Here is a 17526-nt window from a genome sequence, read left to right as displayed (position 1 = left end):
TGGAAGTTTGATGAGATCCTCTGTGTCTGGTCGTTAGGACAGGGCCTAGAAGCAGAGACAGGGTCCCCCTGGTTACTGGTAGGCAAAGTCCCAGCTGGCCACTGTTTTTCTGACTCCCCACTGGCTCTGTGAATCCCACCACAGCATCCGGCCAGGCTCCCAACACCCCACAAAAGACTCAATTGTCATCAAGGATGGGACACGCAGGACCAAGGCTGAACTTGGTGGCAGAGGTTGTCAGATGCCAGAGTCATTTCAAAGAGATTCCTTCCTTCTTTGTGGCTGTAGGGCACTGAGGGGCGGGGGAGGGATCGAAGTCCTCCTCGGTCTCATCTGATTTGAGGACGGCTGTACTTCTGGGAAGAATGTCCTGAAATGAGTGTCTCAGGACTGGTCACGCCAAGGGGCCTAAGAAAAGGGCAGCCCTACCTGGAGGTGGGGGCAGGGCAGTCCCACATCCCCAGGAGAGGAGGGAGAAGAGTCCAGGCCAAGATCCAGGATCCGGCAGCTTGGGCTCCTTCTCCGCAGGCGAGGGGAAGGTGGCCTCGCCTCACTTGTTTCCACTTATTTGCTTCTTCTTTTTTAACTTTATCTTTATTGTTAAAAGTATTACAGATGTCCCCCCTCCTCCCCCATTGATCCCCCCACTCCTGCCCCCCCCCACTACACTATTGTCTGTGTTCATGGGTTATGCATATGTGCATATAAAGTCTGTGGTTAATCTCTCCCTGCCCCCTCCTCTCTGACTCATCAGTCTATTCCCTACTCCCATGTCGTCAGCTTATTTTGTTCATTAGATTCCACAACTAAGTGAGATCATGTGATACTTGTCTTTCTCTGCCTGGTTTATTTCATTTAGCAGAATACTCTCCAGGTCCCTCCATGTCGTCTCAAAGGATAAGAGATCTTTCTTTCTTACAGCTGCGTAGTACTCCATTGTGTATATGTACCACAGATTTTTTATCCACTCGTCTACTGATGGACACTTGGGCTGTCTGCAGATCTTAGCTATTGTAAATAGTGCTGCTACAACACAGGGGTGCAGATATTCTTCCTGATGGGTGTTTCAGGCTTCTTAGGGTATATTCCTGGAAGTACTTCACCCCAGGCTCCCTGGACACCCTGTTTCCCCGCCCTGGCTGGGTGAGTGGCAGGGTCAGGGTCAGGGTCAGGGTCAGGCGGCAGGACCAGGGGCAGGCGGTTCTGAAAGGAAAGGCTCCGGAGGGCGTCCGCCCAGGAGGCGGGTCCGAGCGGGGTGGGCGGGGCTTCGGGCGGCGCTGGGGCCTGGAGGGAGCCAGGAGGTGGGAGGGGGAGGAGAAGGGCCCACCCAGGAGGGAGGGCGGAGCGGGCCAGGGGGGCCAGGAAGAAGCTGACAGCTGGCAAAGTCGCTTGGAGAAGACAGAAGAGACCCCAGGGCACCCGGAGAGGACGTGAGAAGGGAAAGCGGGCGGGGGGCCGCTGGCCGAGTGGGGGAGGGGGGAGGCAGAGGGAGCCGCTCCAAGGGCCCCAGATTGTCACCTTGTCCGGAGCCCTTGCTTTGAGGCAGCCCCCCGGGCTGGGAGGGCGGTGGTGTGCAGGGCCCAGGAAGAAAGGAGAGGGAGAGAGGGTCTGCTTGAGGAAGATGGCCGAGGGTGGGCCCAGGCGAGACCCCCTTTCTGGTTTAGGGGTTGGGCCCACAAAAACAGGCAGCCCCAGTGCAGGGAGGGTTAACCTTCTGGTTCCCACCCTGCTCTGGCCTCTCCAAGCATTGACATCCTTCCAGAAATATTCAGTTTCCTTTCTATGTCCAGTCTTTCCCCTGCAGTTATACTTGGGGGGCTGGGGGGCAGAGGCTGGGACCTGAGAGCCAGGAGCCCAGGGCAGGGAGGGGCAGCAAGAGGGGCTCAAGGGGCAATTGGGGCATTGGGGACAGAGAAGGCGGCAGAAAAGGTGGGAGGGAGGGAGGGGCCACAGGAGGGCTTCCCAGGCTGTTGGCCAAGGACAAACACAGACTCAGTATCTACCCAGGACAGGGCCAAACCCAGGCCGAGCTGGACCCAGGGAACCGTGGGAGGCAGAGTGGGGAAGAGTGGAGGACCGGGGAATACCAGGGGAATTTTGGCAAAGGGTCACATCCTGTGCCTCCACCTTTGCCCAGAGCTGTGCTAGGCATGCCTCCGACATGCCCCCCCACCTCCCCCACCCTCCACCCTCCCCACCCCGCGCAGGGCCAGGGGTTGGTGGCTCCACGGGCTGTTATGAAGAGCTGAGGATCACACACACCCCTTGCAGGACCAGGGTGACAGGTGAAGTCATGTGGCCAATGCTGATCCTGTTGGCCCTGTGGCTGGGCACAGTGGGCTTGGGCAGGGCCGAGCTCACAGCAGCCCAGCACCAGGGCCTGCAGGTGGCCCTGGAGGAATTCCACAAGCACCCGCGTGTACAGTGGGCCTTCCAGAAGACCAGCATGGCCCGTGCCACGGACACGGTTAGCAGCACAACCTGCGGAGGGTGGGGGGGACCTGGGAGCCAGTATGCCCCAAGAGACTCCAGGGAGACCCAGGAAGCAAGCGCAAAAGTGCTTGAGTTCTGTGAACACCCAGCTCTCTGGGGAAAGACCACCACCCCAGCCACCAGCTTGGATGTGTTGGTTCACCGTGGGAAGGAGGGACAGGTCACCTCCAAGATTGCTCTGCCCGCTCAACTGGCTGCTGGTCGTCCTCTGTCCGTCTGTCTGTCTGTTGGCAGCCCTCCGAGGTGGGGACCTTTGTGAGGCTGGAGTTTACGCTCCAGCAGACAGGCTGCTGGAAGAAGGACTGGAAGCGAGCGGAGTGCAAGGTCAAGCCCGGCGGGGTGAGTGGACATAGGCTCACATGTGTGATGGGCACTGGCTCGGGTCGGGTGTGTGTCATCGGGTGCAGCTGGAGACCCAGCAAGGAGCCCTGAGGTTGGACGATCCCTGTGGAGCCTGTGGTTGTGACAGTGTGGGTGGCCTGGGCCTGAACAGGCGGGAGGGAGAAGTGGGCTACCGGGACGAAGGACACTTCATCCGAGTTCCTTCCCCAGGCTTCAGATCACTGGCAGAAGCTCATGGCGTGGGGCTGGCCTGGCCCCCCCCCCCTGGTGAATTCCGTTTTCTGTGGGTCTCCCAGGGGGACGTGGCCCAGCCTAGTCTGATCCATACAGGGCTTGACTGTAACCAGCCACCTGGGGGGCAGAGCCTGCTGCGGGGGAAGATCCCTGGGCTGGAAACGCAGCCACCTGGGTTCCAGACCCAGCCCTGCGGCTTTGTGGGTCCTCTGGAGGTCTCAGTTCTCACGTCTGTTAAAGGAGGGACCGGGTTATACCAGTGGTTTTCCGGACTTCTGTGCCAGAATCCTTATGTTCAAATCACATCTTATAAGAAAATGCAAATACATATAATAGATGGATGAGACTGGATCTGGTGGGGGTCGGGTGGGGAACCCACTTGGGGAGGATTCCTGCACGCGTGTGCACACGTGCACGTGCACACACACACACACACACAAGTTCCATAGCTGTGAAAACTGCAGGACAGTTTGACCTGAAATTTCCCAATCCGAGGGCGGGCTGCGCCTGAAACCAGCTGCCTGCATGACCCTCGTCCCTTTGCTCTGGGCCTGCAGGGGAAGGACCCCATTGCAGGCAGCTCCCAGCCTCCACCTCATGAGGCCACAGGCCTCCCCTCACCCCTTTCCTCTCCTGGCCCCTCCCTTCTCCCCAGAGGAAGCGGAAATGCCTGGCCTGCATCATGCTGGGCCGTGAGTCTCAAGTCCTGGGCCGGATGGTCCACTGCCCCATAGAGACACAGGTTCAACAGGTAAGAGTGGGCAGAGGAAGCAGAGAGGTTGGGGAGGCGGCTGAACAGAAGCTGGGCCTGTAGGGGAAGTTGAGAGGCAGAAGCCTGGATGGAGAGAGGAAGGACAGGGAGTGGAAAGGGGTGAGGAGGGTGAGGAGGGTGAGGATGAGGGGTGAGGATGAGGAGGGGTGAGGAGGCTGAGGAGGAGGGGTGAGGATGAGGAGGGTGAGGATGAGGAGGGTGAGGGTGAGGAGGAGGAGGGGTGAGGAGGGTGAGGATGAGGAGGGGTGAGGATGAGGAGGGCTGAGAAGGATGAGGAGGGGTGAGCATGAGAAGGATGAGGAGAGGTGACGTGGGGAAGAAGGGGTGAAGCAGTATTCCCCAGGGGCTGTGGAGGACAGGGCAGAAGCAGGGACAGCCCTCCCAGGCACCAATCCGGGCCTGAGCCACGCTGCTCTGGCAGGAGCCCAAGGAGCAGCAGGAGGCCCGGTGTATCAGGGTGCAGCAGGCCCACGAGGGGTCCCACAGATACTACTTCCCAGGACAATTTGCTTTTCTCCAACACCCTGGCTCCGGCTGAGAGCGTAACAGGTAGGTGGCCAGGAGGGCCAGAGGACAGTGGAGCAGGGACAGCGCTGGGTGGCGGCTGGGTGGGAGAGAGCTGGTGTAGGGGAGGAACTCCTAAAGCTGGGACTGGGACCAAAACAGCCTCCCTCACACCCAAATGTTTCTTGTTCCTTTGCTCTAGAATGGAGTCCTGCTCTCAGACAGCTGTGGGAGGTAACCAGTGAGTCCGCCGTCCCTTCCCCCCGCCCTGGGGAAGCCCACCGGACCCGACCCTACCCGGACCCAACCCTACCCGAGCTAATAAAACTGCTCTGGGAGCTGTTCTCTCCTGTCCTTGCTGTGCTCTCCTCCCCTCGCGGACGGGCAGGGCCTTGGGTGAGGAAAGGCTGGGAGGCTTTCAGGAGGACGCAAAGCCCCAGGGGGCAGGGCACCCTGAACCGGGGCTGGGGTCCAGTGCCCTCCTTCCCACGGGAGCCCCGAGGTGGGAGTTCACGTCCACACGAAATGACAGGCAGTGGTGCAAATTCAACCAGAAATGTTTAATGGGGCCTGGCATGGGCGAGGACGGGCAGTGAAGGCTCCAGGAGACCCAGGGCTCGGGCAAGGCATCCGTGCTGTGCCTGTGACGCCCACGCCCACCGGGAAGGCGGCGCTCCAGCCCTTCCTTTGCCACCTTTAACCACAGGGAGAGCAGCTTTCTTCCTTCCGAGGCCGGAGCGGCCAGGAGTGCAGATGAGGCACAGGGCAGAGGTGCAGGACAGCCTCACACGTGTCGGCTGCTAACGAAGGGCAACACCTGCTCGGGCACCGGGAGGTGTTCCCCTGAAGAACGCAGAGTGGAATTTTCTGGAGGTAGGAGTGGGAGGGAGGGATCTGCCCTTAGAAACAGGGATAAACGAAGAGCCCAGTGCAGGGACAGTGACCACCATGATGAAACCATGAAGACAAGTGCAGAGGCAGGAGGGGAGATGTGAGCAGCGAGGCGACACTGTGCTGACACCATGCCATGTGCCAGGCTGTCCGTCCCATGCCACGGGGCACATTCAGAAGACAAACGATGAGGTGGCGCCCGCAGGGCTGAGTGCCTGCTCGGCCTGGGCCAGGGTGTCGCCGGCCTGGCGGTCCAGGTCTCGGCACTCCTGCAGGGTGTCCTGGAACTGCCGGCAGGCCTCCTCCAGGATGGAGCTGCTCCGGGGTGGCCAGGCCTCCCAGTACCCTGGCTCCACCCAGGGCTGGGCCTCGGTGGTGCTAGGGCCTGGGCTGGAGCTGGGCTGCAAGAAGCAATCCAGGTCCCGGCACAGCTGGTAGAATTCACTGCCTCGCCCAGTCACACGCTCACCATCGATGACCTTCAGGCCAGGCAGCAGCTCTCGGACCGCTGCCCAGTAGGAGGGGCTGGCACAGAGTGGGTTGCTGAGCCTGGCCAGAGGGTCCCGGAGCCGCAGGTACTCCAGGCCCCGGAGCCCGGCCAGACACTGCAGCTGGCTAGACGTGGCCAGCAGGTTGCCTGCGGCATTGAGACTCTGTAGGTTCTCACAGGCGGCCAGTGGCTCCAGCCCCGTCAGCCGATTGTTGGCGACATTGAGGACAGCCAGCTGGCGCAAGGAGGCCAGGGGGCCTAGCTGGGTGAGCGCGTTGCCCGACAGGTCCAGCCACTCGAGGCCCAGGCACTCGCCCAAGCAGCCCAGGTCCCCCAGCCCCAAGCCTCGCAGCCGCAGCAGCAAGATGGACTCCAGGGCAAACTCGCCAGAGCGCGACTTGAGCAGCTGGGGTGTGACACGCACCCCTTCCGCCTCTCCTGGCTTCTCCCCGTGAGGCTCCATAAGATGAAGTCGGTCCAGGTGGCCTGGGCCTTGACAGTCTGTACAGGGACACGGGCACCACTAGGGGTCAGTGTGGCTGTTCACCCCCAAAAAGGTACCATTAACTCTGGGCCAGCAGTCCCTAAGGAGAGACAGTTAACAGTAAGCAGGCCTCTCAGCACTTCTGTGACACCACCGAGTGCCACCCAGCCTCCACCACCAGGGCCAGAAACCCAGGAGGCCCACCAAGACCCCCGAGGACCCAAGTCCAAGAGGCAGGACACCAAAGGCCCCTGCGAGGGAGGTGGGTCGGGCCCAGACTCTTCTAAGGGGACCTGACTCAGCTCGTGTGCCACACTGGACGGCATTCAGGCCCAGCGGTACCAATTCTCTCCATTCTCCGTATCTGCACTGGGGGGGACCTCAGAATTTTATCTTTTCCACAACCACTTACGACCTCTCATTAGTTCTGAGGTGTTTCTTTTTACCCACTTAAATATATTCTTGAGTAGACAATAGGTCACCACCATCAGCCGCCTCCCTTGTGCCCTCCCGGGAAAGCCTTGCACACGTAAACATGAACAGGAGCACTGGGCCTGGCTTCATTCACTCAAGGTTCTTGATGCACTTTTCTTAATGTAAATTCAGAATGGTTTCTAGATTGGGTGGGCCAGTTTGTAACCTCTGGTCCTTCAGAGGGTCAGCCTTCAGCCCTAGATGAAGAAACTGAGGTCAAAGGAAGGAGGGGGCAGTGGAGCCTGGGATCCGAGGCAGCACTGCCAGACCCCCTGCACCCCGACGCACACACCACTGCTCTCCAAACACCCACCCGTCCACACGAGCTCTCAGCACTCTGGTGCCAACAGAACGGCGTCAGTCACTGCTCCAGCTGCAAACAGGGCATCGTTGCCAGACAGCAGGAGCTGGAGAGGCAGGTGCCACCAGAGTTGGCTCCAGAAAGGCAGGGGAGGGGCCTATCAAGTCACCAGGGGCTGAGGGAGGAGGCCTGGGGGAGGGTTGCTGCTGCCCACAGAGAGGTCAAAGTTTCAGCAGAGAGGAAAACAAGAAGGGACCTCTGCTCCAAATGGCAGCTCCCAACTCTGCAGACTTTGGTCTGGCCCAGGCTGGGTGGGGTAACAACTGCAAAGAACTATGGGACCATTTGCTCTTGCTGACAAAACACAGAACTTGAGTGTCAGCAGTCCCGTCTGCGTTTCCATAATCCAGGCCACTTCGTATTCCCCTTCTCCAAGGAAACCAGGCCGAGCTCCTCCATGCTGCTCGCCAGGCAGCTGGGGAGGCTGCTAAGCAACCTTACCTCCCAGCCCCAATTTGAGAAGGGGGTCCCCACTCCTCCAGCTAGCTCCCTTCTGTTCTGCAACACTCCAGCAGGTTCTCATTTCAACCACATTCCTTCCAGAAGGGACTGGAGGCATCAACTAAGAAGTCTGATTTACTCCATGGGAACGGGACCTGCTGGGGTTTGTCAGCAGGGAGTGGGGCTGTCCCCTGTGCCCAATTAAAACTGCTCTGGCCCAGAGGGTGGGTGCTCAAGGGGCACTAGACACCTGCCATAACCCACTAGTGAGACAAGGACCCCACCGAGGGCAGTAAGAGACAGAGGAGGGACGAGGGTCTAACATGCAAGATCTGGCCATGTGGCTGGATGTAGGGGCTCCCTTCTCAAACGTTTGGGACACAGATGGGACAGGGTAGGGGGCAAGACCTCCAGTTTGAGGTGACCATGTGGCATCAGGTTCGGGAGAGAGTTCACACTCTAGGCTGAAGGGACCCAGGCACGACCTGCAGGGTGCAAAGCGGGGCAGGCTTTTTGGGGACAGACCTCTCACCATCTGTGAGCCTTTCTGCTGGAGCCTGCATCCTCCCCAGACACGCACGGTTTGAGTGAAAGGGTTTCCATTTAAGTGGTTACAGTGGAGAGGTCAAGGCACGAGGCTGAATGAGGAAACAGCTGCGCTGCCAGAGGGAGAAGTCATGGAGAGAACGATCATTTCAAGGTGAGAGCGATCGACACTGTACTCAGAGGGCCCCCTGGACTCGGCATTCTCAGGCGGAGGTGAGCCACAGCAGCCCACGAGGGTGAGGGCACGATGCCCAGAGGACTGGGTGACTGTTTAGATGGGCATGGTGGCTGTGAAGGGTGGGAAAGATTGAGGGGAGCGGGCACAGCAAGGGAGAGAGGCGGAGAGAACTGTGTGTGCTCCCACCTTAAAGCTGGGAGGAACGCTTTTCGCAGAAGAGGAAACAGTGGAGCAGAAAGATCACGAAGCTGGAAATGAGGTCTTCCAAGCCCTCCAGCGGCCTCAGGTCTTGCGCCCTCCCCTGCAGTTACACGAACGGAAGTGCCACAGTCTCGGGCAGAACGCCGATCCTCCTGGGCAACGAGTCTGCTCTTCTCACGGCCCCATCTTCCCACGAACCTGCACACCTCAGCCAGGCGGGTCTGGGCAGGACTGCACGTCCTGTGTCCACCTATCCGGCAAACCCACCTACTGCAATGCACAGGCCGGCCGCAGGCTCTACACAATAGGAGTGACTCGTCCACACCCACGTCAACTTTTCTCTAAAAAACGAGAGTCATCCTGGTCCTGTTTTGCAAATGAGCCAACAGAGGCTCTTGGCCCAACATATGAGTTTGCACCAAGGACTTGGTTACATGAATGACAGTGACTAAAACACAATTGACACCTGGGTCTCGGGAAGGCCTATCTGCCCTGTGCAATGGCCTTTGCTGAGTGTCAGTTTACCTAGGTAGGAAATGGGCCAGAAAATGCCACCCAGGAGTCAGCTAGGGTGGAGCTAAGTCTAGGGGAGAAATGGTTCGGCCCAGAGCGGCCTCAGTGGCCTGTCATCTGGCCACTTCAGTGAGCTGGGGACCCTTCCTCTGGGTCCCAGTCTAGACCGGGATTCTTCCATGCTGGCACTGCTGACATTTGAGACAGCTAAGTCCCTGTTGTGGGGGCTGTCTGCAGGGGGTCAGCAGCATCTGTTTCTACCCACAAGCTGTGACGACCAAAATGTCTCCAGATATCACTAAATGTCCCCGGTTAAAAACCGCTGCTCTGCCCAAGCTTGGGACTGTCACACTTCTGTCTCATCATCTTCCTTTCATTCATTTCCCAGCTCCCTCACGTGCTCCCCACCCCCACTGCCCTTCCATTCCAGCCTCTTCCTCTCCGAGGACACCAGAGCCAGTCAGTGATGCCAACAGCACAGGGCAGTGCCTCTCCTGAGAACAGCCTCGGGCACTTGAAAGCACATCACACTCCTGCTCCCCACCCCACCCCCAGCTTAATCAGAATCTGGGAGAAGGAACTGGATCTCAGGGTCTTAGACACTCTTAGGTGGTGTTCACTGAAGTCTGAGCCCCACACACATTTAAGGAAAAAGTCAGGCATCTGAAAGCCCAGGGCCACGCCCTGACCTCACTACCCAGAGGCACTCGATTTCGAGGCAGGATGGGGGAGTAGTCCCAGTCCCAGTCGCTCACCCACACAAGCCTCACCTCCTGTTACAGGGAGCCTGTGACACACCCCTCCCGACGGCTGGGGAGAGGAGGTGTGGCCTCAGCAATTTGGAGGCCAGACTTTAATTCAAATCATGCTATTCCAACCTTTAAATGTAATCATCTACTTTATTTAAGAAGATAAAGTCCTGGCCGATTTGGCTCAGCGGTTAGAGCATTGGCCTGTGGTCTGGAGAGACTGGGGTTCAGTTCCCGCTAAGGGCATGTACCTCAGGTGCAGTTTGTCCCCGACCCTGGGTCGTGTGGTTGGCAACCACTCAATGTGTCCCTTTCACATCGATGTTTCTCTCTCTGTCTCTTCCTCTCTCTCTCTCCCTCCCACTCTATCTGAACAAAAAATGAAAAAACGTCCTTGGGTGATGATTAAAGAAAAAAAAAAAAGAAGATGCAATAATGCTATTAAGATGAAAACATACCACACTAACTAGCCCAGGGGCATGATCTCAAGGGAGAGAAAGGAAGCTAGTCAGTGTATTAACAGGGGCTGGGTGAAAGGACTCTGGTTAATTTTTCCTACTTCCTCACATTCTCACTAATCTCCTAATGTCCTAGAGTGAATCAATCTTGGCGACACAAGACTGACAGCCCTCCTGGGGAGGCTGGGGGCAGGCTTCCAGGTTCACCCCCATGGCCAAAGCACAAGTCAGGCCTTGAGTCCCTCACCCTACCTCTACCTACTCTACCTCTCAGAGCCGCCCGTCCTAGTGACCCAGCACCTCGGGAGAGCCAGACTCGGGTCCTGTGGATGAAACAAGCCTGCCCCGACAGTCCCCCCCCCCCCCCCCACTGGAAGCCACCAGCTCCTAGATCCCTCCGGCTCAGGTCCTGCTCGCTGCCCCATGCGAACTCTGGGCAGTCCCTTACAGGTTGGTCTGATACAGCCTTTCTCCTTCCAGATAAGGGATTTGCCCTCCCAAAGCGGCCAAGGACAAGGGGAGCCTGCGTGGGCGCAGGAGCTCTCCGAGGCTGCTGTCACTGTGGAAAGGAGAGCCCCGGGTTCCCAGCAGTGTGGGAACAAAGCACAGGTAAGAGCAGTTTCACAACTCCGTGCCTCAGCTCTCGGCGCATTCTCCCTCGACAGTGTGGCAGCCCTCTCTGGCCACTGTGGGATCGGCAACAGGAAAAGTCCCGACTCGAAGACCGGTGGGTACATGCACACGTGTGCACACATTTCCCTCTAAAATTGGCTACTCTGCCTTAGGGTTTCGTCCTGTAGCGAAAGCAATTTCACATAGGTTTTCATAGCCCACCCACGTTCTAGCTACCTGAGTACACATCCCACGGAGTGTCCATGCCAGCACCCACGCCTCCCTGTCCCTGTCCAAAGAGAAAGCAGACCTCTTAAGGGCATGTATACCTTGAAACATGGACAAGCTGCATGTGGAGCCCTTAATAAATACCCAACGATTTCAAAAGAGCAGTACTGCTTATAAAACTGCACAGCACAACTCACAGCAGAGTAACCCTTTTCTACGCACACAGTGCTAGAAATAAATTAAGCAACGAGTAGAGAGAAAATGCCACCTCCCAGACCAACAGAAAAAAAAGGCAATCTGTCAAAACTGAGACACTGTCCCCCATCTTCCCAAGTAGGTCTAAGATTCTGGCTGCCCCGTCGGATACCCTCGGTGCAACCCTCTGCTCTTTCCTTTCATCCTCCAGGCAGGTTTTGAGGGCTCAGACAGTGGGGCCTTACTCCCTGGTCTGCTCCCCCTTGGCCACGTCTCCACTGGGGAAGACAAGGGGAGAGGCGGCATAGTTGGGGAACTTCTCCAGGTTGGTCTTCAAGAAGAGGAGATGCTCAACGGTCTCCACTGGGAGAGGGGAGTTGCTCTCCACAATGGCGGGGCTATCCAGGGAGGCAAAGACACTTCCAGAGAAGGTGCTGGTCGCGGGACAGGACAGATAGATGGTGGCCAGTCTTGCCAGGGCTGGCCAGACTTCCCGCCTCTTCTCCCAGTAAGCCAGGGGGTCTTCCTGGGCGCCAATGGTCTCGTTCTCACGCAGGTACTTCTTGACGATGACTGTGGCCAGGTGGTTCTCGGTGCAGAGAGAGGCTCCGTTCCTCTGGGAGGCCAGCAGCCCTACACTTTCCAGCTGCTCCAGCAAGCTCTTCTCCCTCTGGCCCAGCAGCAAAGACCCAGACCTGCTGCTTCTCCGCACGGGCTCCTTCTGGCCCTTCCCCTCAGCCCTGAGGCCCTTGGCTGCTCTGCCACTCAGGGTGGCATCCGCACACACAGCCTTGGGGCTCTGCAGGAAGGGTGAGGGAGGCAAGGAGTATTCAGACACCATAACCTCCTTCACCTTGTACACGAGGACTTGCTTCCAGTGGTCAATGTCGGCCCCCATGGGCAGGATGGCCTCGATCTGGCCCTTGAAGCGGGGGTCCAGCAGCGTTGCCAGCACGAACTCCTCGTGGTGGAAGAGCTTGCTGAGCTGACAGTCTGTGGAGAGCTGCAGGGCCAAGCCCTGGGCCAGGCGCACGGCCGCAGCCGCCTCCCCGCCACTCTGCTCCTCGAAGTGCCGGTGAACCTGCTCCAGGAAGATGTGCAGGTAGCGCAACTGCGGCAGCACCTGGCTTAACGAGGCCTGCGGCGCGCTCGCCTCCTGCACCACCATCTGGAAGGGCCGCAGGAGCCTGACCAGACTGTCTGTCAAGCTCCAAAACATGGTCGACAGGGCCATCCCCGCCTTCCCCAGCTGGTGCTTCTCCTCGTAGTCGCGCAGTGGCCGCTGCTGCCCCACCAGCCACTCCAGCAGGTGGTAGGCCGAGACCCAGTGCTCTGAGAGCTCCCAGAAGGGCTGGTGGACAGGCAGGCCGCACTGCTGCTGCAGCTGCGTGAGGAGCCGCCGGGCCTCCGCAGAGCCTTGGAAGTGGCTGCAGATGGCCCTGGCTGTGCCCAGGATGATCTGGACACTATGGTGGTTACACAAGAAGTTTCTCACCAGAGAGTTGAGGCAGTGGGCAAAGCAAGGGACGTGGGTGTAGCCCTCCATCATCACTGCCTGCTCCAGGCTGGGGCAGCCACTCGATACCAGGAAGCCTGGTCGAAGGGAGCCATGGCCCAGCCACAGGCTGACCTGCTCCTGCAGCTCCCGCTGCCTGTCCTCCATACTGCTCTCCAGGGGCAGGCCTCGGACCCAGAGCACTGCCTGCTTCCTCAGGCTCCCTGACACCACCTGAGAGCTACAGGGCTGTATCACGCCCCAGTGGGCAGCGGTGGCCACGTACTCCTCCACGACCACTTCCTGGGCTGCCGTGGACATGGTGAGGTGGATGCGGCCGCCCTCAGCCCACTGCATCTCCCGGCGCACCTGCTCGCCCATCGCCTCGCGGAGCAGAGGCAAGGCCTTGCTGGAGAAGAAAGCTGGAGACGGCAGGTGGTAGCCAGGGTCAGCCTGGGCCATGAACCTCCTGAAGGGCGAGGAAGAAAAGAAGGAGAGCGGCAATGCCAAGCTGCAGAGTAATTCAGCGATGCTCTGGCTCCAGGCCTGGGAGCGGGACTGGCGGGGACCACCTGCCACTGGGGGAGCAGCAGGTTCCTCTTTGACGGGAGTAGGCAGGGGTGCTGGAGCCAGTAACTGCTGCTCACGCCTCCTAGGGGCCGGCTGCCCGTCACTGTCTTCTGAGCGTGGGCCATCTGGGCAAGGTCTTGATGACAGGAGACCCTCACGGACAAGGCTGGCAGCACCCGCAGGCAGGCCCCTCTGCTTCTCCACCCTTTCTGCGTCTCCCCCCTTTCTCCCTGGGCTGGCTGCAGTTAGCCCTCTTTCCCTCTCCAGCCCATGGTTACTCACCAGGGGACAGACCAGGTCTGAGGTTTTGGCCTGCCCCTTAATTTTGCCTCGTCTATTGCCGGTGTGACACAGAGTACAGGTGACATGACAGGTGTTCTTACAATCGATGGTAAAGAACCGTCTGACACCTGGAGCAGGCTTCTGACCGATGGTGTCCTGAGGGCTTGGGGAACGCCCCTGAGAAGCCCAGCCCTCAGTCTCTTCTATAGTTCTGGCCAGCTTCTTCAAGCAGGGTGGCTTCTGGAGGCTCAGCAGGGACTTCTCCTCCCCGACGCCAGGAAGCAAATGCCTCTTCTTCCACTTCTTAAGGCGCCGTACCTCTCTGTCCAGACGGGCTATGAGGATGTCAGCTTGGCTCGCCTCCTCATTCCCATGAGGCTGGCCTGCCTCTGACCTGTCCAGACTGGCTGCCTGCACTGGGCCTGGAGTAGAAGGGGCCGGGCCAGAGCTGCGCTTTGGGGCTCTTGCCTTCTTTCCTGCTGGCTGCCCCACCTCTCTCCGTCCACGTGCCTTCTGCTTGGACACCTTCTCAGGCTGCACACAGAGCTCCTGGCCAAGCCCAGATATCACACCACAGAGTTCAGAGCCTCCCTTTGGCTTACTCTGCCCTGGGCTGGCCTGGCTCTTTGCACGAGAGGCAGCTGAGTGAAAACCAGGCCTCCCCAGGGAGCAGGCTCTTCTCTTTCTGCTACAGACACGTAGGCCCAGGGCACCTTCCTCCTGCTCCTCCAGGAAAACTTGGTCAGGTGAGGGGATGGAAGAATCACTGGGGAGGGGACGAGATCTCTTCCTTTGCAGGGGCAGATCCCTCTCACCCTCCTTTTGGGAGCCAGAGGGTCTGACCTTCCTTCGGCCACTGCTGGCCTTCTCCTCTATGTCTACAAACTCAAGTTTGACCTCAGTCTCTGGCAGGTCCTCCCTGGCACCCCAGCCAAGTCCACAAGAGGTGTTGGTAGCTCTGGTGTTGGTAGCTCTGGTGTTGAACCTGGAGCCAGGAGAAGTCACTGTGGCAGCTGGACTCTGGGGTGTGGTCATGGGGGAGACAGATCCTGAGGATGCATGTCTCTTGGGGGGCTTTTTGATTTTTTCCACTTCCAACATGCTTGGGAACTTGGGGGAACGAGAAGATGGGCCCAGGCTGCAAAGCAAGATGAAAAGAATAGCTCTCAGCTGCCCTACTTGACCTTGGGGAACACTGAGGGGAAGGCGAGGCCCAGAGGGGACAGAGGACAGCAGGGGACAAAAAGCATAGAGAAATATGAAGTCTGCTTCAAGACAAAACTCTCAAGACCTCAAACCTCCTTGGCGAAGGCTGCTGTTCACTCCCCAGACCCAATGGAACAGCACTCAGCCGAAATGCCCACAGCCCTCTGCACTTACTGGTTTCTGTGTCCATCTTCTTTGCCAAACTGACTAGTGCTTCTCTATTTTCTCTCAAAGTTTATTGAGAACCTAGTGCACATTTGGCAACTCTCCCGTATGGTGGGCACTGTATAGAGCAGGCAAGGCCCCTGCGTGCAAGGGGCCTCCAGGGTGGGGTAGGGACAGACGCGAGTAAGACTCGCTCACGACAGTTAGAACCACCGCAGTGCAGGCATGAAGGAGCAGGCTCGAGGCTAGCAGACCTCGCCAAGGAGTCAGGCAGGTTTCCCTGGAAGAGATGCAGGCACTAGACCCTGTAAGCACAAGCCAGGAGGGCAGAGAGCCTACTGGCCCCTGCATCCTAAGCACCTGGCTGTACCTGGCATAACGCAGGGCACCATAAGCAGGTAACACAGCCCAGATCCTTTGACATTCCGTCTCTAGAAGTCAGCCTCCAGCAAAGAACACAGGACGGGGTAGCTCCTAATGCCAGTGACTCCCCTAGGGGCCTCTCATTCTCCTGTCTGTCAGAGACACTCCTGAAGGGTTGCGTACACTTTATTGCCTCCCATTCTCCTTCCTGGCTCTGGCCCTCAATGCTCCCAGTCACCACTCTGGCCAAGGCCCTCAGCGACCCCATGGCCTTTTCTGCAAGCTGAAGCGCCTGCCCCCGGCCTCTGTTTGGAAGACTGTTTCTCCATGGCCTGGGGACACCATATTTTCTTGGCCTTCCTCTCACTTGCCCTTGCTCTCCAGTCTCTGGCCCTTCTCCCTCTGCCTGTCCCTCAGTGATGTTTCCTGGGGTTCCTTCCTAGGTCCTCTTCCTACACCCTCACTCTACACCTTCTCCCCGACTGGGGCTGCACTTACACACTGGCTACTGCCGCCTCTCTCCGGCTCACCTGCTCCTCCTACACCCAAGTCAGACAGACACCTGTCACCCGATGCTCAGACCCCAAACCTAGGCCTTTCCTGGAGACGAGGTCAAATTCGGAGGTCTCCAGAGGACAGGGACACGAAGAGGTCAGGAGAGGAATACACAGAGAGAAGAAAATGAAAGGGCCCTGAGCTAGGACGTGCTTCCTCAGGAGAAAGAAGGTTCAGAGAAAGACGTAAGAATCCCGCCACAAACCTCAGGAAGGAAGTAGTCTTCCTCCCTCAGACCAAAATGAGATGCTGGCTAAAGATGTAAGACCAGGGCACCCTGACACCACGTGACGTCCAACGGAAAGAAGGCTCACCAGGGATGGCAGGACGGCCTCTGCAGGTGACCAGCCCGCGAGGCGGCTCCCGTGAGACTGCCCAGGCAGGAGTGTGGGCACCGTGACACTGACGGGCTCCTTTCAGCTGGCAGAGCTCGGAAGGACTAAGAGACAGTGACCTCACACCCATCATGCAAGAACTCAGTCAACTGCCACCACATCAACCGTCTGAAGCCCAGAGGTGAGGCTGTGGAGGGTCTGAATACAGGTGCAAGTGAAATGCAAGACACTGCCTGGTCCCAGAAGCGCTTCGGGATGTCAGAGCTGACGGGACTCACCTCAGTTCTTACTTGATGGTTGAAGGAACAGAAACCCGGGTGCGATGTGCCGGCCAGTGGCGGAGCGGGAGACCCGAGCTGGCAGCTGGCCCCCACAGGAGCCTGCAGGCCTCCTCAGGGCTGGGGCACGGCGCCGGGTACCGAGAGCAGGGCCTGCATGCGCCCTGCCCTCACTGACGACGAGACGAAAAGGAAAGAAGCTGTGTTAGGGCTGCGGCTGGAACAAAACACAATCCCAGTTTTGTCCCCCCTCAGCCTTGTCCCCTGTGTGTCTGTGTCTGCAGATGCTCTTGATCTGCTCGACCACTGAACAAGAATTCACCAAACATCTACCGCGAGTCAGCACTGTGTCCTAGAAACGTGACTACAGAAGAGTGACTGCCCGGCTAGCGCTCGGGGCTCGGGAAGAGACAACGCCCTAGAAGTGGGCTCACGGCCCTGGAGCACGGCCAGTGGCAGGAGGTGCTGTGGAGGCTGGGCCCGGGCTGCCATCGACGTAAATCGAGCCTGTGACAGTGGAATTTAGACTGTCTTGTAAGGGTCGCTTACCTTAGGCTACTGCTTCAGGATCCTAACCTCCTGACCAACGGCCTGGGCAGCTCCGGAGCCCGCGCAGTCCCTGGCACTGGCGCTGAAGTACACAGGACAGCGAGGCCGACACTGCAGCACCAACGCTGATCTCAAGGGAGGTAAAATATTCAGTACGTTAGTAGTAAGAAGTCACTGTGACGCTTCTCACGACAGATGACAAACGCACACTGGAGGATTACTACAAGACGGAGACCCTCAGGCCGCACAGCGGGCAGCAGTCGAAGGGGCGCCACAGTGGCCACGCTGGCAGGTGTGGCACTGGGAAGCAGGAGGTGAGAGGGCCGGAACAGGTAACGCAGAGGGACTGGAGGAGAGGGGACAGTTGGAAATCTATTCAGGAAGCAGATTATGCTTGAGTTGAGATGTGGAGGACGAGGAAGGCATACAAAGGGAAAGAGGTTCCCTAGTGATCCCATTTACTAATATAGTTCAGTTTTGGAGAGACTGACTTTAAGGTTGTTCTGTAACAAATCTTCAGGAGTAGATGTGACAGATACATGGGTCAGAGGACAGAGGTCTG

At 58.4% G+C, this 17526-nt stretch overlaps 3 protein-coding genes across 3 annotated transcripts; 1 reads left to right on the top strand and 2 right to left on the bottom strand.

The window, feature by feature from the left end:
* The first annotated feature begins 1352 nt into the window (after positions 1-1352).
* Positions 1353-4648, top strand: RARRES2 (retinoic acid receptor responder 2). Its single transcript, XM_036247375.1, has 6 exons — positions 1353-1430; positions 2272-2467; positions 2728-2832; positions 3725-3820; positions 4263-4390; positions 4548-4648. Exons 2-5 carry the CDS (start codon positions 2294-2296, stop codon positions 4377-4379), a joined length of 492 nt encoding a protein of 163 aa, XP_036103268.1. The 5' UTR covers positions 1353-1430; positions 2272-2293; the 3' UTR covers positions 4380-4390; positions 4548-4648.
* A 271-nt stretch (positions 4649-4919) lies between these two features.
* Positions 4920-16476, bottom strand: LRRC61 (leucine rich repeat containing 61). Its single transcript, XM_036247243.1, has 2 exons — positions 16416-16476; positions 4920-6310 (listed from the first exon to the last, which is right to left on the bottom strand). Exon 2 carries the CDS (start codon positions 6187-6189, stop codon positions 5410-5412), a length of 780 nt encoding a protein of 259 aa, XP_036103136.1. The 5' UTR covers positions 6190-6310; positions 16416-16476; the 3' UTR covers positions 4920-5409.
* ZBED6CL (ZBED6 C-terminal like) lies at positions 10581-16459 on the bottom strand. Its single transcript, XM_036247241.1, has 2 exons — positions 16416-16459; positions 10581-14651 (listed from the first exon to the last, which is right to left on the bottom strand). The coding sequence occupies exon 2, from the start codon at positions 14612-14614 to the stop codon at positions 11408-11410; it is 3207 nt and encodes a 1068-aa protein (XP_036103134.1). The 5' UTR covers positions 14615-14651; positions 16416-16459; the 3' UTR covers positions 10581-11407.
* Positions 16477-17526: the final 1050 nt, after the last annotated feature.

This window comes from Molossus molossus, unplaced genomic scaffold (assembly GCF_014108415.1).
Source record: "Molossus molossus isolate mMolMol1 unplaced genomic scaffold, mMolMol1.p scaffold_m16_p_7, whole genome shotgun sequence".
Lineage (NCBI taxonomy): Eukaryota > Metazoa > Chordata > Mammalia > Chiroptera > Molossidae > Molossus > Molossus molossus.
Note: the sequence above shows the minus strand (reverse complement) of the source record. Positions and strands in the feature narration are given on the sequence as shown.